The sequence below is a fragment of the Fistularia commersonii genome, chromosome 22, assembly GCF_037954325.1.
Source record: "Fistularia commersonii isolate RoL2024-O1a breed Wild chromosome 22, RoL_Fcom_v1.0, whole genome shotgun sequence".
NCBI classification, from domain to species: Eukaryota; Metazoa; Chordata; class Actinopteri; order Syngnathiformes; family Fistulariidae; genus Fistularia; species Fistularia commersonii.
In genome coordinates this window covers 5308682-5329638 of record NC_141305.1, presented here as the reverse complement: position 1 = coordinate 5329638, position 20957 = coordinate 5308682, and the positions used below count along the sequence as shown (strand labels likewise).

General features: G+C 44.5%; 1 protein-coding gene across 1 annotated transcript; it reads left to right on the top strand.

Annotated features, from left to right (window-relative positions):
- The first annotated feature begins 1002 nt into the window (after positions 1 to 1002).
- Positions 1003 to 20844, top strand: cep120 (centrosomal protein 120). Its single transcript, XM_086169759.1, has 20 exons — positions 1003 to 1128; positions 2139 to 2295; positions 3372 to 3486; positions 3588 to 3732; positions 3912 to 4060; positions 4568 to 4765; positions 5028 to 5243; positions 5955 to 6135; positions 6313 to 6490; positions 7055 to 7204; positions 7678 to 7860; positions 7943 to 8039; positions 8131 to 8301; positions 8400 to 8489; positions 8614 to 8706; positions 8795 to 8956; positions 9109 to 9231; positions 9609 to 9707; positions 19726 to 19871; positions 20136 to 20844. Exons 1-20 carry the CDS (start codon positions 1080 to 1082, stop codon positions 20365 to 20367), a joined length of 2934 nt encoding a protein of 977 aa, XP_086025885.1. The 5' UTR covers positions 1003 to 1079; the 3' UTR covers positions 20368 to 20844.
- Positions 20845 to 20957: the final 113 nt, after the last annotated feature.

Sequence of the window (20957 nt, the reverse complement as noted above, 5' to 3'; positions counted from 1 at the left end):
AAATTGAAAACTAAAGATTCAGAGATGAAGATATACTTCTAATAGATCGAGAATCAAATGTTCCAGAGAGGGAGGTTCTCTGTCTGTCTAGCAGGGGCTCTGTCTCGGCCCTCCAACCCCCGACGACGCTGACCTTCATCGTGTCCGTGCTCATCCTCTACTTGAATATCGTGCTTTGAACTCTGTTTACAAGGACGAGGAGGTGTGTTGGCTCCGACCGGTCGCTGCATCTGACCTGCTTTTTTATACTGTACATGCCTTAATTCATATGTTTGGCAATCATAATTAAAGGATGTTTATATTGTTTCGTGTCTGATTGAGGTTTTTCTTTTCTCAGAAGTCAGAACATAGGGTCGCGTCAGCACCTCGCTGCTGCGTTCCAACTTAAATACTCAAAATTCAAACTTCATCCCATCATTTGGCACAACAAGTTGAGGGGGGATTATTCATTTTACTTTGATTGTATTAAAAATGCAGAATATGTTAATTGCTCTGACCGTTACAACTTTTTCTTTTCTAAAACTGAAAAAAACTTCACTTTGTCTTCAAAAAAATTTTGGTTTGTTGCTGTTTCTTTGTAAATGCAATTTATATTGGTTTTTTTTTGTCTCAAAGCTTTCTATTTGTAATTAACTTATTTAAATACATTTTTAAAATTGCGAGTCAGCAGATGTTTTTATTGCAATGGGGCCAAGAACAATAGCCCAAAAACACATTTCATGAACAATTTGGTGCCTTCCCCTCTAAATGTCATATTTTATTACTAATCTTAACACTGTGAATTTATAGGCCTATGTTGGTGCTGCTGTTAACACTTAGCCTTATACGATAAAACTTAAATGTTCGAATGTGTATGTTTGCTTGGAGTTGAAAGTTTAAAACTGCTTTTTATGCAAATTGTTTTACTGATAGTGGCTTAAGTGCAGGGGCAGCAGGTTCCAGTGAGCTGCAGTACCATCTCCATCCAGCAGGGGGCGACAATGGGACCGGGCGCCTCTGTCGTCACTTCCGCTGTTAAAACCAAACTGGGTGGCGCCAAAGCTTTGACAACAGAGCGGCTGTCGGTGTTTACGGCGAACATGGCCGCCAAGACGGATCCGTTGCTCGTTGTCCTGTCGGTCTTGGAAGGTAAGAAACGGGGCGACGTTGCCTCTTGATGATAGAAATACAAAGTTTTTCCGATCAAGTTTGTTGTTTTAATTGTTGTCGAATGTTTTTCCTTCGTAGTCCGACGGGAACAGACACAGCTTTTTAGCCTGTTAGCTTACCGAGCCAGAGAGGCTTCGCCCTAAGTTAATGGTGCCAAAAGAAGATTTGAAAATAAAATAGGAAAGCGATTAGGACAAAAGAGATGTTTTATATCTCTATGAAAGAGGTTTTTTTTTTCCAAAGAACTGAATATATATTTGAATACCTACTTGACTTTGGAATCTACAAAGAAGACGCCCCAACAACAAACAAACAAAAAGACCAGTTCTACGTTTCACTCCATACTGTAGTTTCTTCAGGGTTCAGATCGTTCTTGTTGCTTATTATGTTTTAATCTCTCTGTAATGTCGTGGGCTTTCCTGCATTCATGGCAGACACGGCTGGTCTCTGGGGTCGCAAAACTGTGCTCAGTTTTCATTGATAAAAGTTTAAGTGATTGTTTTAGAGAATCTATTCATAAGTGCCCAGTGCCTGATTTCAAATATTGGTGAACATAGCCGGGGAGACAAAAAGTCATAGAGTTTTTAGTCATCTACTGTTAACGTTTGCTACAATAAACCTGCCATTGTGATCTAAATGATATAATCTGAGTAATTTACACAGATTCTTCATTTACCCTTTAAGGAACTAGTGGTTTTCCTAGAAATTGTTCTAGTGATTGTGAGGTTTGGTTTGCTTCAGTTAATAATGTGACTAATTGTGACAAAATTTTCGTGACTCTTGAGTTCTTTTTTTCATATTCCAACATATTGTTTTATACGTGTGTTAATTTGAATATATAAATTTGTAAGGAAACTATAAAGCTTTCCCCTTTTAAATGAAAATCTAAAAAAATAATCTCATGTTGGCCGTCAGAGATCTTTGTGCTTTTAACTCATATTCTAATTTTTATTCTTTATTTTTTAATGATCATGTCATCCCCCCCCCAGGCCGCCACTTCCCCAAGTGTCCCCGCCTCAACCTGGTGGTCCAGGCCAGCTTTGACGGCGAGCAGCTGGCAACCGACCCGGTGGAGCACCGGGAGCAGCCCCAGTTCAGCACCGAGCTGGCATGGGAGCTGGACCGCCGCACGCTGCACCAGCACAGGTCTGAGCCCCCATGGAGCCTGTGGTCCTGATGGGCACCACTTAAGAAATTAGCTTAAGTCTGCAAGAAACCATTGACAAGTTCATATTAAGATCACCAAGAAATAACCTAATAATAAATCAACAGGAAAAAAAATTCAAAGTATTTAATCGGGCTTGGCGAAATACAAAAAGAAATTCACAAAAAAAACACTACTGCTTCTTCTACAACTACTGATATTTTACCATTTCTACTTCCATCCGGAACCTCTTCAACAACTTGTACTCCTTCAAAACCAGCAACTACTGCCAAGTTAATTACTTGTACTAAAACAATTGCTGCCACTGCCACCACTCCTGCTAGTTCCAATACCACAGCTAGTACTCCCATCCCTACTGGTGCCACCACTATCACTATGAAAGTAAATGATCAAAGTAATAACAGTTTACTGTATTTTTATTATTATCATCATTATCTTTGTTGCTTTTGTTATTGTCATGATTTTGAATCTAATAGTTTAGAATCACCTATATTGTCATTGCATTTCAAAAACTTGACCATGTTGGAAAGCTGCTCAATGATGTAGGAAACAGATAAAAGGAGAGGAAAAAATGCTACAGTATGCTACACAATATAACCATAAATGATGAACAAAAAGTGATACAATGAAGTGAGATGTGCAACTAGAGCAGTCAGTAATACTCTTGTAAACAGAAGATCTCGTAAACATGCTAAGATGAGGTATATTGCACTTGAAGTAAGTATAAATAATGTGCTGGGGGTAACAGTTTATCCTGATTAAATAAAATAATCAAACTGTCAGTTTTATCCTTCAAAAAATAAAATTGTAGAATATAGTATTTCTTTGGAAAGCCTATAAATTCCCATGGATTGTAGAAACCTTATCTTGGGTGACACTTGAGCTCCCTCTAGTGGTTTGCAGATGGAACGACAACTATTTCATCCACTGATCATGTTATCCTGAAAGTTTGGTTGTTATTTTCCATCCCGTTTATTTTTCAGGTGCCCTGCAGTACATTTCCTGACAGTGTTTAGATCCGGCTGCCATAGTGTCTAAAGCCTGTCTCTCCTCTTAGACTGCAGAGGACGCCCATCAAACTGCTGTGTCTGACCCTTGACCCCAACAGCCGGAGGAAGGAGAGCGTCGGTTACCTGGTCCTGGACCTTCGCTCGGTGCAGGAGGTCAAACAGGTGAGCCAGGGGTCACACCAGGGTCGTGCCACCTTTAGGCCCCACCTATAGTCTCTGAGTCTGTTTGTGTGTGTGCGTGTGTGTGTGTGTGTGTGTGTTAGGAGCCTCGCTGGTATCCTCTGCTGAGCAGTAAGTATTCGAAGCAGAGACCCGCGCTCCTGCTCAGCGCAGTGCTGGAGAGCGACGCCCGGCCCGCCACTCCGTCGCCCGACAGGTTCAAGGCCCGCAAGGCCCCGCCCCGCCAAGGTCAGCTTTTCCTCCCTGCTCTTAATCCTTCACTTGTCGCCATCAGCTTACATTTAGGTCAAACTGGTTTAAAGGTCTGAGCTGCCACATGGCCCTCAAGTGTTCTGGATGTCACAGTACGACTGGTTTTGATCCAGTTCTTTTCCAGCCTCACGTTCTCAGGGGTTCTGGTCCTCCAGGTTCTCCTGCAGTGGCGGATCTCCTGCCAGACAGGCTGGAGGCAGTTCTGGTCCCCGAGCAGGGCTACCACCAGGTGGGGCCCGCGGATCACTGCTGCTATATGTTCGTCCTCTCCGTCACAGTCGCCTTCGCTACTAGGCTGGAGCAGGTGAGGCATCTGCACACACACACGCACACACACAGACACACACACACAGAGTAACAGTCTTAGACTCCTTTAATGTGCTTTTTTTTTTTTTTTTTAATTAAAAATTACATGTAAAATGTCTAAATCTCAGGAAATACTTTCGTTTGTCACGTTCTGAAATTCTTGTTCATTTTTAGACAGTTTTGATGCAATTTGTTAGTAATTTATGTTGATATTAATATAAAATTTAATTTAATGTAAATGAAATAATAAAAAGATAAAATCAATAACACTTTTAAATGACCAAAATCCACATCTTATTATTTATCGTCATTTCTCTTCAATGTGGGCGGCCTCTCTCTCAGAATAGTGATTTAAATTTTTGTCTTAAAAGTTCAGATGATTTCCTTTAAAATTTCTTTCCGATTTGTGGTCTTTAAGTGAATTTGCTGGGATTGATATCTCAAATTAGTAATCCAGTAGCCAAGAGAGAATCCAGAGTGAGTCATGTGACCTCTGACCCTGCAGCTAGTCCCTACCACCTCCAAGCTGTCAGCCCTCGGCTCCCGCTTCTTCTTCTTCTACCGGCTGCTGGGCAATGACGTCACCGGCGAGCCCTTCAGCGACCTCCTGAACCCGGACTTCCAGCCGGAGCGCGCCTCCGTGCGCATCCGCAGCAGCGAGCGCGTCCTGCTGTCCTTCCTCAGCCAGCAGCCGCCCTTACAGGTGAGCCAGGCAGGAACAGCGTTAATGTTTGTTTTAAAAAAAACGATTCTCATTCATGTTTAACTCCATTTTGACGTTGAGGTCATTTCCCGCTTGTTTCCAAGGAGTTGTTTGAAATATCTCCCACTTGGTGTTTGGTTGGTTGCTTGCGGTTGATATTATGATTTCCTCAATTAACGGGAATCAGATTAGCTATGAGCTGTAGCAACAAGCTTGATAGCAAGACTGAGCATTGTGTGTGTGTGTGTGTGTGTGTTTTCAGGTCCACCTGTGCTGCGGCAGTAGGTATCTGGGCTCCACAGACGTCTCCCTCTCCTCTCTGTCCTCCGTCGCCATGGATCTGGACAGGAAGCCGGCGACCGTTGAGGGGGCGTTTGTGCTCCGCCCCCCCGCGGACGCCATGTCGGCACCGCCTCTGGAGCCTCAGCCCACAGTGGGTGTGGCCGTGACCCTGCGGAGGGAGGATGTGCCCCTGCAGGTGAGACCCGCTTTACTATTTGAATATTATATTCAAATGAAACACCTGCAACACCCCAAGGGCCGATGGAGTATTGCCATGTACCTTGGAGTACACCGCAGTACTTGCTGCCCTAACTGGACATAGTCTTCTTTTCAATTTCCCCACTTGATTTTTCACTCCAGTATGTTTCACCCTGAAATACTTGGTAATTTGGTACCTTTAAGAAACAAAATCACCTTAAAGAAACTCCCTAAATAACCTAAAACTGACTGACATTAACAAAAATGCACGGTGTTCGATAGAGAACCTAAACCATGCAATAAAGGACTTAAAACCACAAAGAACCTGCTTAAGAAGCTTAAAAAAATCAACACTGCTACATACTGTACTGAAGTACATCAAGAAATCATAGACATATTTAAGATTCAGTAATTTGACTTAAAAACCAAGTCCTCTAAATAGTAAAATTTTCCCAAAAAACTTAGCATATCATGGTTAAAATGTTAACAGATTACCATAAAACACAAACGACTACCGGCTTTAATAAATTACCTTAAACCTTATCAAAAATTCAGCTGTGAACTCCAAAAAAACAACCAATAAATTACAACATTTCTGAACTGAAGGAATGAATCACTTGAAACTTCACAAACTCCTCAAACCATCAAAAGATCTAAACCAGAGAGCCTCCTGCTGACCGCTGCTCTTCCTACTCGTCTTCTTCTTCAGTCTTTAGCTTCCAAAGAGAGAAGCGGAGTGGCGGCAAAGGCCGTCCCTCCTCCTCCTCCTCCTCCTGCTTCTTCCCCTCCACCACCCTCTCCTCCCGCCGAGCCGCCCCACCGGCCTCCCGCCTCCTCCCCCCACACCGAGAGCGAAGCCGAAAGCATCCTGGCGGAGCTCCGGCCAGCCGGTAAGAGAACACACACCATCCCGTGAACGCAAACTTTTACAAACCTTTCTGGCTTTTGATGATCTGATATCAGGCTGTTTTTCAGCTGTTGTTTGTATTTATTGCTAATTCATTTCTGTGATTTGTAGTTTTATGGACAGGAACTTGACTCAAGAGTGTTTGTGTGTGTGTTTTCAGAGTCGGCCCCTCCCGCCCAGACCCAGGTGGCCCCCCCGCTGGAGGTGGACTTGTCCTCAGTGAGTGTCTCCGGTCCCAAGGTGTCCATCCCAGCCTCGGCCCATCACTTCTGCTTCTCCCTGGACCTGCACGGCCTCCGGGGCGTCGGCCTGAAGACGCCCATCGCCGCTGCACTCCGGTGAGTGACAGCACCATGGCGACTCACGCCAGTCCGGTTCCCACCGGATCATAACCGCAGGAACCACGGGCCCATCGACACTCTCAGCAGAGACCAAGACTATCTTCTCTAAACTACATGCATTTTTCTATCCAAGTTGCTTCATTCATTTTATGAAGCCTCAGCAAGAAGGTTCAAGGTTTTGTTCTCCTGCCCGTGTTCTCTCCAGGTTCTCCATCTTCCTCCCACAGTCTATAAACAGTCAGTAGGTTCATTAAATTTTTAGTAGGTGTGAATGAGAGTAGATGATTGTCTAGGATGTATGTAATTGACAAGCTATTGCTCCAAGTCAAGCCCCGCCTCTGGCGCCGGTGTCAGCTGTGATCAGCTCCTGATACCCCAGAACTATAATGTATGGGTGACTCAATGGCCTGAAAGTCTAGACCTACCTGTGATCCCTCAGGGCTGTCAGCGAGGAACATCCGTTCGCTATTAGACATTGAATTGTTTTCTGCAGCTGCAGTTAAAAAAAACACATTGCGGTGTGTGTGTGTGTGTGTGTATATATCTATCTCTCTATCTCAGGTATTCGTACCCGTTCTTCGGCAGCGCTGCCCCTATCATGACCAGCCCTCCTGTTCATCTCCAGAGGAACATGGAGGCGTCGCTGCCTCAGTCGTACTGCGCCTTCGACTTTGCCTCCCTGCCGCAGCAACTGGAGGACACCTTTCTGAGGTGACACACACACACACACACACACATAATCTCACAGCAGCCCAGGGTTCGCTAGCTTTCTTGATGCGCTGACCCTCAGACCAACCCCGGTATGTTCCACTCTTTGGAATCAAGTGTCCCCTTTTTTACCGCAAGGGTTGCGCGTCCTTCTGGATGGTTCATTTATTACTTCTGAGTTTAAAAGAAAAAATACAGGACGTGATATTTAATGAAGTGTTGGCGGGTGAATACTCAGCGGACCCTCCAGTGTTGGCACTGTGTATTGACCCCGGAAGAAATCAGCTGTCAGAATGTGTGAGGAATGGTGAATCAGTAAGCCCTGTGATAACGGAGAACCTGTGGAACCGACTCCTCTGATAGGAATCGGGATGTTCTCTCCTCAACCTGGCGTCGGAGGGGCGCCGTCGCATCTCACCCCGTCCCCGATGCTTCCCCTCCTGCTCTCAGCACTGACGGGGTTTTCTCCGACGCAGGGTCCCCCTGGTGGTGGAGCTGTGGAACAGAGACTCCAACGTCAAGGACCAGCTGATGGGACGCGCCGTCATCAAGCTCTCCGGCCTGCTGAGCCAAGAGAGGAGACGGCGGCCCGGGGCGCCGGGGGAGCAGAGCTGGAAGCAGACCCTCAAGGACCAGGTCCCCGTGGTCCGGGTCCACAGGTGAGGAGGAGTCGCTTTCCGGGAAATTAAAAATAGAATCCTGGCGTGAAGCAGGAAAGGCTGAAATCCCCTGCTGTCTCAGTCCCGGCCAGGAGATGGCGGAGCTGAGCTTCGTGGCGACGCTGGAGGACCTGGGGTTGGTCAAAGCCAGGGAGGTGGTGGTGTCCGACTTCTCGCAGGTGAGGCCGTGGCGCACGCGTGTTTTTATGCGGAATTTAAAGTCACTTTTAGATCAGGTTTATCGTCGCTTTCTCCCTCTGACATCACCAGGCCGAAGCAGCGGCCCCCCAGCGGCCTTCACCTGACCCTGCACCCCCCGGCCCGCCGCCTCCGCCGCCACCTCCCGCGGCTCCGCCGGACCCCAGGGCCACCGCCGAGTACCGGGCGGCGCTGGAGCTGGAGATGTGGAAGGAAGAGCAGGAGGATCTGTTCGATGACCAGGTAGACACGCCCACCAGAGCCCTGGACACACCCCTGATATCGATCTAAATAAAGTTTACAGAGAGTGTTGTGTGTGTGTGTGTGTGTGTGTGTTTCAGTTAAAGCAGAAGGAGCTGAATCACATGAGGGCTTTGGCTGAGGAGTGGAAGAGGAGGGACCGGGAAAGGGAGGCTCTGGCGAAGAAGAAGGTGAGTAACATACACCGTCACACACATCAGCAGACACATCGTAAAACAGGACTATTGCAGAAAACACACACCTGTTGTAGAAACACACACCTGCAGCAGTAACCCCTACGACTCCTCGGCGCAGGAGGTAGAATTCAGCCGGTTGGAGGAGCAGCTCCAGAAGACGCTATTGGACCTGGAGAGGAGAGAGAAGCAGCTGGAGGAGGCAGCGCTGCAGGTGAGACGCACGCTGATTTGTCGTTTGTTTCGGAGTAGACTTTCTCCGTCCACTTCAATGCGACCGACCCGCGTGCACGTGCCCTCAGACGGAGCGGTTGCAGCGAGACCTCCTGGCCGAGCACGAGCTCCGGCAGAAAGAGCTGCAGGAGAGCACCAGGAGGCTGCAGCTAGACTGCGACCACCGGGTGGTGCTGGAGAGAGAAAAAGTGCGTCTGATGGAAGAAGAGCGAGGCCGGCTGCTCCAGCAGGTACGCCTCCCACTATAAGTAAAAAAAAAATGTCTCGCCTCTGATGCGCAGTGTTTTTATTTGTTATTTTTGGAGGGGTCTTCCTCCTCTTACAAAGAAGAGTGTAAAAGTGCGAAACTCATTGGGAACCCTCTGCTTGTCTCGACTCTCAGCTCTCGGACGGCGAGTCCCGGTACAAAGAGCTGGAGAAGGAGTTCCAGCGGTTCAGGGAGCAGCAGAATGTCCGACCTGAAGTTCGCTTGCAGTCAGAGAACAACATTCTCACTCTGGAGAAGGTGATTCGCCACCTCGCGCCTTTTCTATTCCGTGCTCATGTATGACTTGTTAACCTCACCGCAAGAAAGTTCTGGGTTCTTGGAATCTACATGTTTTCCTGCCCGGGTTCTCAGTCCAAACACAGTCAGCTGGTTCATTGAAGACTAAATTGTCCTTAGGTGTGAATTAGAAAGCGAATGTTTGGTCGTCGCAGAGGCTATGTGATTGACAGCTGACGCTGATTGACAGGTTACCCATCCAGGTTAAAGCCCAACCACTTGACCACTGCCGGCTGCATCATTTCTTTTTTTTTTTTTTTTTTTTGTGCCAAAGTTCTCCTGGCTGTCAGTTGAGGTTCTGTTGTCCATTGTTTGACGGGCCCGTGTTCCCCGCGAAGGTGGAGCTGGAGAGGAAGTTGGAGTCGACCATCAAGTCCAAGCTCCACTACAAGCAGCAGTGGGGACGAGCCCTGAAGGAGCTGGCCAGGTTCAAACAGGTAGGATCACACATTTGTTGCTACACACGGACAATGGAAACAGTCAGCTGAGCAAATGGAGTCAGGCGGAAGCGCTCCGGGTTGTTGTTTGGTTTGTCTCGTGCCGCATCACATTTGTGGGGTTTTAGTGGGGTCCCCCCCCCCCCCCCCCCCAAATGGTTCTGTGTGACAAACAGCCAGATTGGGGTTTGGGTAGCGATTTTGTATTTCAGAGAATGGCAGGCGACAAACTGGGAGTCTTTAATTTTGAGATGATAAAAGAGTCGCTCCCCAAAGTAATGGTTTGAGTTGCTGTTCCTGATTCGTGCACACGGGGCGCCGTTGTCCCGTCAGGCTGTTGAATGGAATTCAACGCGCCCACTCAGATTTGACACCAATCCCAGTTTTGACTCAAAAGATGAACCCCATTGGGGGGAAAAAAACAGCAGTTAATCATAACAGCGGTTGTTGACACATCATTCAACAATTTCACATTCAAGTTATGTTTTTAACGAGTTATGAAATATGAGCAGAATTAAAAAGAGGCTCCAGGGCTTTGTCAGCTTGTTGTTCATGTGGTTTGTCCCTAAAAACCTGGCCTTTTTCTAAATGGTTTATATAAGCACAGGGGTTCTGCCTGCCTGTGTGTGTGTGTGTGTGGTTGCATTTTTTTTTTACATTTATTGATTTATTGTTGAAACTCTGGTTTGGCGTCTCTGTCAGAGGCCGACCTCATGGCAGCTTGGAAATGTTGACGTTGACCCCCCCGCCGCCCCCCCATGCTTTATATTTTCAGCTCCAGATCAGTAGGGGGCAGCATGTGACCAAAATGTTCTGCCTTCCAACACTTATTAGTTTTGACAAATTTTGTTTATTTTTGTTTTTAATACACGATCGCTCCGAGTCTATGAACAATTTTGATTTCACCCTAAAATCAGGTCTGGAATTTGATGAGGTCCCAGCGAACTATGACATCACTTGCACAGTCCTCATAGAAATAGAAGGACAAACACACACACACACACACACACACACACACACACACCGCACTAAGTGGGGCTTCAGGCCTCTTAAGACTAATGTAAACACACACACACACACAGTCAGAAAGAGACAGACACACGCACACACACACACACACACACACACACACACACACAACCAATAACTGTTACTGACGTTCCCCAGCTGGACAGAGAGTTTTCTTCTGTCCTCCTCACTTTCCTCCAGCTCTCCTGCTGGATGTTGATGATGAAGATCTGTCGGCTATGACGTTCTTCGCCCACCTGTTAGATTCTGGGATGTTTGATTATTGATTATTGGAATTTGCCCTTCTGGTTTGGGTCTTCTTGTGACTGTCCTGAAGGCCGTCGATCTCCTCGGTTTGAAAGCGATTCTTCCGTCCTGTTTTTATTTTTTTATGAATTAGCACTCATTGCGTTTGTTTTTTTTTTTTTCTCAATAAAGTCTTTATATTTTCAAATGTATTTATTTTGCACATGATGACTTTCCCTTCCTTTTGTTTTTTTGTGAATCGTCATCAGGCCTCGACTTTTCGATAGATTTAGGGTCTCTTTTTTTTTTTTTTTTACCGCTATACAGACTTTTATTATTTCTCCACAAGTTCATTTTTTTTTAATCTTTTCATTTCTGTTCCGCATGTTTTCAATCTTCAACCATTTGTTTTGTTTTTGTCATTATTTTACCCACCCCCACCTTTTCACTGTTTTATTAATATTTTTTTAATTTTTCCTCCGCAGTCCGTCTCGCCGCTCTGTTCTCCGGGATTTATTGAGGAACGTTTCGACGTCGTGTTTTCATACTCCGGCCCATGGAGTGAACGCGCTCTCCTCCTCCTCCTCCTCCTTGTCTTCCAATGTTTTTTTTCTCTCCCCGTCTTTTACCCCCCCCCCTTGTTAAGTGCTGCATCACACTAAAGAAAACACGGTGTGATTTATGTCGCTCCGAGGGCGTTTGGCGTCGAGTGTCACTCCCCCCTTTAGTCCCCCTTCACCTATTAATCATCTTTGGGACTGTTGAGCTACATGCTAGCCAGGCACTAACTGTTCACATGTCACCTTTTTTTTTTTTTTCTTTTTTTTTTTTTTTTTTGGAAGATCAGGCGGCTGTTTACACGACCATTCGTCTCGCCGCCGCTCCTCTTTTTTTTTTTTTTAAGCACGCCATTGTTTGGTTTCCTTGCCTATTCATCCTCGGCACTCAGCGCCTCGCATGGCATGCTGTTTAGCTCGAGCAGGGTCATAAAAATTCTTGTCGGGAGAATGATGTGCTTTTTGGGCCTCGAGGGGGTTGATGGAAAGGGGGGGGGGGGGATCGACGGCGACGGAGCGAGCCGTTCGATCGGAGCCACTTCCGTCTCCTCACACTCAAAATATTGGTACAGGAGCTTAAGTTGGACTTTTCCAAAGCAAAAATATTAGAGGGGAGGTGGCGGGGGTGACGGCGCGGAGCCCCGGTGGAATAAATCTGCTGTTTTGAAAGCCGAACAAGAAGGTCGGGAACCCGACAAGTTTGGCTTGTCGGGAGGCGGCGGCGTTGAAAGGCCGAGGAATGAAGTTTGTAGTTTTTAAACCCAGCAGAGGGAGAAGCGCAGGACCCGTGAGATATTTATGTCTGTGAATTTAATAAGAGTAGCGGTCGTTAAAAATGTTCTGACTGAGACGGCGAAGACGGACGAGAACGTCGTTATGCCTCTGCCCGGCCGGACGTTCCAGCGGTCTGACGTCTCAGCTCAGACCCGGAGCTCGACCCAAAGATGGCCTTGTAGATTTAAACCGATTAAGGTTGAGATCATTGATGCTCACGCTTTAAAACCGTGACTTCAGATCAGCCAGTGAGGTCCTGCCGTTCCGCAGGCGAGGAACCCCTGCAGAGCCCGGACATCGAAACGCTTCCCCGAAAAAGTCTCAACCAGGGGTTTGATGTTTGGACACCTTTTTTGACAACTTTAAAGATGGAGTCGTCCGTCTATTTGGTGAATTTTTTTTTTTTTTTTTTTTTTTCTGTCCGAGCAGGTTTTCTCATCGCTGATTTCCAAGTCATCCCCTGTTTGTTTTTGCCGGTGATGTTAATGCCATCCCAGACGTGCCTGGCCTCCTCCAGACAATGCACTTCCGCCTTCTTGCTGGAAGCTGATTGGCTCCGAGATTTGCAGATTTGGCCGTTTACCCTGGAGACGGGCCCTCCCGCCACCTCTCAGCCTGTTTGGATTTAGTTCGTATAAAGTTTTTAAATGATTTATTATCACTAATTTTAAGATAGGACTGACAGTATTGATCCCACAACGAGAACATTCAGAAGTAAAAATTTTATATAGTAATTTTTTGTGATGAAAAGGCTGAATTTTTATGAAGTTGTGATTAATTTTTCAAGATCATTTCTGTTATTCATATTTATCAATTTGTGTTTATTGTTTTTTTTTATTAATTTTTTTTAGTTTAGTCAGTTTATATTTTTATTTTTTATTTTTCTTACTTTTTAACTGACTGAAAAACATCCATACATAAATAAACAATAATATATGCACGTAAGATATGAACTTAAATGAGAAACAAGAAAACGGTAATTCATGTAAAATCCATGAATAACTTTAACTCGACCAAAAAGGTGTCGGCTGAAGCTTTAGTTAATTTTCCCACCGTCTTCCATCAACAGTTGTCATCAACTCATTTTAGAAGTAAAGAAAAGACAGAATGTATAGTTTATACATACACTAGGAAGTTTACAAGCGCACTGGTGTTACGTATGTATCAATAATATTCTTTTTAAATACTAATAACTAATACATTGCTAAATTTCGAATCTATCCACTTTGCTACATGTTTTCATGTCCATTTCCAAATTGTTCCGGACAGTAGATTGACTCATTTCATTGACGCACATCTATGTTTACCTTTTTGTTTTTGCAAACACACAAATCACACATAGTTACTGGCTCCGATCTGGCACATCTTCTGGAGACGATCTAGAAGCCTTTTATTAGTCATTATTTACTTTACGCATGATTTTTAAAGTCCACCAAATGTCTATAAGGGTCTGTCAATATGCATATGGACTTTGTTGGTTCATAATAATCGGTCCTGCTGATTTTCCTTATCGATCTCCCTTGTAATATGAAATTAATTTGGTAATTGTTTTATTGGTTTATGTTGAACCCAATCCTCCACTAGCTTCTTGTCTTTTTTTTTTTTTGTCCATTTCTTACAAATTTACTGGAAACTTTCTCACGTTTTCCCCAACCTAAATCCCTTTTTAAGCATTTGGTTTATTTTCCTCTCCAGTTTTACTCTTTTTTCGTTTTTTTTTTTTCGTTTCGTTTATTTTACTCGGTTTCTCACAGATTTTTGATTTTTTTTTTTTTTTTTTTTTTTTTTTTTTTTTCCTCTACGGGAATTTATTTTCCAAGGTTTAGTCGAGAACAGGGGCTTCGAAACAAAAACAAACTGCGGCGGCTCCGTTAGCGCCGACTCTCCCCGCCGCCGGAGTCACTCCACGCCTTTTTAAACGTCCCCAGATGATTGGCCGGCGGGTTGGTCTGCGACTGCAAGTGTAAGATTTGTCGTCTGGCGTTATTGATCCGTGGCGATCGGTGTGAGTTTGGAAACATGGGCCGTGAAGAGGTGGAAGGTCGTCTCCCCTCAGAATGACCGACTCTCTCACACACTCACACACACACACACACACACACACACACACACATGCTCGCCACCTCCCACCTTGGGCCGTTTGTGTAAAAGTGTCTGTCAAAGTGCAGATGGGAGGCCTCGTCTGAGGGAATTTCATCATGCCGGGTCTCAGAGGGGAAGGTTTGACGGTTCCCACCGGTCCCGAGCTGCGCTTTCAGACGGCTGGAGGGGAGGCAAGGAGTTTAGGGGAATATTAGGCCTAAAGTAAATTACCGTTGTGTGTGTGTGTGTGTGTGTGTGTGGGTTTTCAGCCAAAAATAAAACGGTCGGAGCTGCAAAAACATGCGAACCTTTGGTGGGTTTGAGTGGCGTCGTCACGGAAACCTGATGTCGGTCGCGACTCAGGAACAGGTTCCTGCGACAGTTATCTGTTTAAGTGGTAGGAGTGTGAAGAGTTCCTGCAGGACAGCATCTACGCGACAGTAAGCTGCTCTCTGATTGGTTGGTTGATGTAAGTCAAAGTCAGCCTCATTGTCAGTTTACAGAGGAAGCAAGATGATGTTTCTCACAGTCCCACGGAGACATGAAATGAACAAAATAACAATAATAATAGGACAGTGTAAATTAACAGTAAAGTGCACTGTTACATTAAACTTTAAACATTAGACTATGAGGTATAAAGTACAAAGTGCACCCAGATACAAACTGCTCGGAAGGTGAAAAAAAGACATTTGATGGCAGAGTAGCAGCAGTTTTTTTTTCAGTAAATAGTACCAACTACTGATTATAATTTTCCAATTCCAAGGCTTTTCTTTTTAATTGTGAAAATCATTTATTTATTCATTCTGTTTTTGTCATTTTTATTTTTTAGAAAAATTGTCGCTAAACGTTTTTTGTTTATTTTCAGTCGACAATTTGTCATTTTTTTCTTCAGTCCTCCATTTTGGTTTTTACATTTATTGTCTTTGGTAAATTGTTGCAAAACTTTGGGCTTTTTTATAAATTCATGATGTTTATTCCACCGATTTTGTGCTTTCTTTTTTGGGAAGGCCTCACTAATTCTTTCAACATTTTTCATTTTGATTGAAAGTTCAACGTACTAAATATTTGTAATAATTTTGGCATTAGAACTGTTGTTTCAAGTAACTTACAAAGTATTCCCGTAACTTCTGATGATGATGATTTTTGATTTCTAAAATAATTCTTTTCAACATAAACCCTGGGGAATGATTTTGCCATTTCTGTCAGTCCGTTGGCCATTTGTGGCAAATAATTTGGATTTATATCTCATTCTTATAGTGAGAAAAACGTCATTAGAATCTTTTACCGTTCCTGTATTGGTGGAACCTTCTCCATAGTTGCTGGGCCGTCTCTCGATTGGCTGTCACTTTTCACAACCGTTTCATCCGTTTTTTTGTAGTTTCTAATCGGACAAAATAAACTTTTCTCACAAAGGTTCCTCAAAGTAGCGGCACCTTGTCTTTTCCAGGGCCGAGGGGAAAGTCCTGGAGCGGCGAGGTGACGTCGTGACTGTCTGTCACTCTTAAGTCCAAACCAGAGCTGCTGCTGCCATCCAGAGCAAACATTCCCCGTGTGTGTGTGTGTGTGTGTGTGTGTGTGTGTGTGTGTGTTTTATCTGCGGCTTATCGCAGCTTGAGGCTGGTTCACACAGATAAAACTCAGGCGAAGGTTAGACGATAAAGCTCAGCTCTGTTTGGACTCGGGGGCTTTTCAAAATAAAAGCCGGCGGCCCCCCGCCGGTGTTTGGGGCCCCCCGACCCCTCGGACCCCCGAGTGGGACCTGAACGGCTTCGGTCCCTCTCATTTTAACACTGCTTTCTGCATTCTTTAGCTATTTGTTTTCTCAATTTCATTTCTTTCTTTCTGCCAGTCTCCTCTGGTTCCTTCTCTTCTCTGTGTTCCTTTTAGGTTTTTATTTCTCCATCGACTCTCATTTCCCTCCTCTACAATCTTTGATCATCTCTGGAGATTCCTCGACATTTCACCAGCAATTAGACTTTCTTTTTAATTATATTTGTCCGATCCTTTCATTGGCCTTTCTAAAAAGTGTCTCCAAGTACGGGGAAAGTACCTTACAGTCACTGGTAATATTGTCCTGCAATATTTGGGGTTATTGAGGGTGTTATTATTATTATTATTATTATTATTATTATTATTATTTTGGTGCAGCTTCCTCTGCAATAGGGACAGCAGATATTGATTATTCCCAACAACATACAGCGTCGCAGACCAGAAACGGAAAGTGGAAAGGAGATTTTACTGGACTCTTCTTGATTGTTCAGTATAAGATGGTCATCTGAGCAGTTTAAGATCAGTCTTTTCCAAGTCTTTACAACAATATCAAACATATTTGATATTATCACAAGTCTTTCAGTCAGGGGTCCCCCAACTTTTTCCTGCAAGGGCCAGATAACTTTTCCCTTCTCTGAGGGGGCAGAGGTGTCTAAATATAAACATTTATTGTTTTCCAGAAAGCCACACATAACCCATTCTGGGATCTTGACAGGAAAAAAATAATAATAATAACATTATTAATGAAATAAATAACACAATTTATGACATAAATAATAATCAAATAATCTTTTTCAAGTTTTTCACATAAAAAGTACAAGGGAACATTAGCTTTCTTTAAGACACAACTGTTTGCAGCTCTCATGTCAAATTCACTGTGAAAACCAGAAAGCAAGCAGGCTGAAACCAACTGATACAACACATTTCACTGCCAGGATTGGTAGTTTGGTAGATTTTTTTCTGATTCTTAAAATAGATTATAATTTTATTTTTTATAATTTTAGAATTTTTTTTATATTTTTTTTTTTTTTTTCTTATTTCTTTTCCTCTGGCTTTAGTTTAATTAACGTCAAAATTTTAAAATGATTTCAGTTTTAAGTCACTCATTTCTTTCTGCGCCTTTTTTTAGTACCTGATCTTTTCATTGCTGCTTTTTAGGATTTTCTTGGTTTCTGATTTAGTTTTTTTTGTTTTGTATTATCGCCTGTTAATAGTTCTTACCTAAATCATGGTATGTATATATTTTTGACTTTTATACCAAATCTGGTATTTTTCAAATAAGTAACTGTAATTATGATTATAATTTAATTTGATGCTCACAATTTTTATTTTCATTTTTTGTGGTTAACATCCATTTTCTACTTTGAGAAATCTGGTGATTGTTTAGAACTTTCAAGATGATTTTACTTATAAATTGAAGGACAATTTTTTTGTCGATTGTTTGTAACTTTCTTTTTTATACTGAACGTTTTTGATTTTTTTTGGTTATTTATTCACCATTTGCTGTTTCTTTTTTGACACTACCAGTATTGCTGTAGAACGGACTTTGTCCCAGTAGATTTCATTATGATTATATTTGTATTATTATTTTCATTACGATTTTATAATCATAATGAAAATAATAATACAAATATAATCATACCATCTCTGGTATTGTTCAGGGGCCGGGCAAAATGTGGAGGTGGGTCGTATGCGGCCCCAGGGCCGTAGTTTGAGGACTTTACGGGAACTTAATACAGTCGACAAAATACAACAAAAGCGCCAACAGGAAACCTGGTAAACAAAACGGTATTCGGTGCAGAGACCGGATGAACGGGAACGGCGAAGGACGTCCCGATCAGAAAGAGGAGCGGACGATGGTACGAGGTATCGTGCAGTTTCAATGAAGTCTCAGTCCGAGACCGAAAACTAGTCTTTAGACGAGAGCAGGTGTGAGACGACGGTTCTCCACGTGTCTTTTCCTAGTCTTGTCACGTTCTTCTGATGTCAGCTTTTTCAAACCTCAGATCGTCCAAAAGGCGGACATTACCGTCCGCCTTTATGTGAAATAGCGGCGGACGGTAGACGTCGGCTCAAACGCAGATGCGACACAAGTACACAGAGTACACACTTTAGGTACCATGGAGTACGAAGTATAAACTCCGGGTACTGTAGAGTACAAGTAGTGGTTATTAGAATTCCTTTGACTGATTTGTTCCAGATGTTTTGTTTTCACTTCCAGTTTTGATGTTTTTTCAAGTAGTTTTTCTTGCTGTTTCTCCGATGCTCCTGATAATTAGATATAATGATAGTAGGAGGCCTGAGGGGGGTTCAGATGTTGGGGTCGAGGGGAGCTCAGGGGCCGGTGTGTCTCTGAGGACCAAGAGGAAGGCGGGTGGGTGGGGGGGTTGGGTCGACTTGCTCCGTCTGTTGCCATGGTGACCAGAACCGGATAAGGGGTGCGGTGGTGAATGGGTGATAATATACATATATATATGTATTTTGTACGGACTCTGTCGTCATGGGTTCGGCTCTTCACCCGCCCCGATCCGTCTGAAGGCCAGCGAACCCTCTGAGAGGTTCTCTCACGTTCCGGAGGTTTCTCTCCGCCGGAGAACTGAACCCGCGACCTCCTCCTGAACCTGCGTCCTCTCAGACGTTGGACTCCGGATCTCATCGTCTCAGCAGTTAAAGTAGTTAAAGTATTGGACCGGGCTCTGCCCCCCCGCCCCCACACACACACACACACCCCCCACCGCCATATCAGGCCGTCCTCTGATTGGCCGAGGCCGGCGTTGTCCTTGGCAGCGAGCAGCAGAGAAAATGTTTGGCCTGTTTGTTTTTCTAGTAATTAGGCTGAAAGCCGCCTGTAAAACAGGCTGCTAATGTTCCACTGAGGCCTGAGTCAACACACTGTGTGTGTGTGTGTGTGTGTGTGTGTGTGTGTGTGTGTGTGTGTGTGTGTGTGTGTGTGTGTGTGTGTGTGTGTGTGTGTGTGTGTGTGTGTGTGTGTGTGTGTGTGTGTGTGTGTGTGTGTGTGTGTCTCGTGTGAACACACTACATTTCCGCGTTGGACATGTGAAAATGTTAGTTTTCCCATCCAGGCTCAGCGGGCCGCTCGCCCCGCTGTCCGTCGCCACGGCGATGGGCTCCTTCTCACACGACCCCTCCCGCAAACGCCGGCCGCCATGTTTGGCCACGATCGACTCCGAGGGATTTTCCTGCTGGATATTTTGATCCTGGGATTTTTGACTCTTTGTTTTCACTGATATCGTTTTAGAAGCTTTCTTTGATTTCTTGTCGTTGCTTATTTTTCTGCGACTTAAATACAAAGGAATTTAAACCCTCCATTTTCTTGCTGGTGTTTCCGGTTGTTAGTTGGTGATTTTCTGGTAATTTCCTGTCCGGTTGTTTTTTTTATTTTTTTTAATTTACATGAAATATTTTTTTGCTGATGTGCATTTATTTAATTTTCTTTATCCTGACGGGGACAGAGGTTCCCCGTCGCAGGTTCGCAGACATCAGTGTGTTTCACGTTCATGTAGTGTTTTGCGTCTGAGCAGCTGATTGACCCATCATCTTATGTACGTGTGTGTGTGTAGCGGGAGCAGGAGAACGCCATGACGCGTCTGAAGAAGCAACAGGCGGAGCTGGAGGCCATGAGGCTCCGTTACCTGGCGGCCGAGGAGAAGCAGGCGGTGCGTCTGGAACGCCAGGAACTGGACGACATCCGGAACCAGATGAACAGGTGAGAAGGTTCTCCGGGTCTCAGAGGAACCTCCTCAACCTTCTCAAGGAGGAGGGGATGTTATTGTCACAACATAGGAAGTCACCCTGAAATATCGTCAGGTAAAGAAGGAAAGATCTCGGAAAGAGAAGAAAACGACCGAACACATTGATTAAAAATATCTAAAATTGATTATTGATCGGAGATCAGATCTGATGTACAGCATCAACGAGCAAGGTCCTCCGTCAACTAAATTCGTTTTTCTCCTCTCTCATCTTGTTTCAGGTTAAAGCAGCAGGAGGAAAGGTTAGGCCCCGCCCCTATAGTATCTGGCCCCGCCCCCTCTTTCTCTGGCTCCGCCCCCAGTCACATAGAGGGCGCGGACGAGCACTTGACTCGCCTGCTGGAGGAGCGAGACACTCTGCTGAGGACGGGGGTTTATTCCCATGACGACCGCATCATCGCCGAGCTCAACCGCCAGATCCAGGAAACTATAGCAGGCCCCGGCACGCCGTGACCAGACGCCATCACGGCCCGCCAGGACGCCATGACAGACCGCCACACAACGTGGCGGGATTACATTGCAGACCAAAGGCTGCCATGATGAACCGCCGGACACTGTGATGGATTACTGGACGCCATGATGGGTGTTTCTACGCCATGACAGACGACTGGACGCCATGATGGACCACAGGACGCCATTGGGCTGCCACTGAGCTGTAGTGAACTGTAGAATTGCGGAAAACAAAGCTGAAAAAACTTTTAAGACTGTGAATAAAATGTAAAAAGTCCAAATATTGGACTTGTTTGTGTCAGCTATAGATGTGAATGCTGATGGTTTTGCAGAGAAGTGAACCTTCTGCTTATTGAAAATCAGGTATTGATTTTAAATCTGTTGGGTGCTGTCAAAGCCAGCACCTCCACCAGCAGCAACATTATTTATTTTGTCTGAAATAAATTATTGTCAATAAAAAGCTGAGTTTCTTTGTTTCAACGAGGCTTATTTTCTGCCTTGATTTCTGAACCTGAAATGATTTGATTCATATGTCAGAATATAAAGTCCAAATTGATGGAAATAAAATCTAAAATAATAATACAAACTAGTAA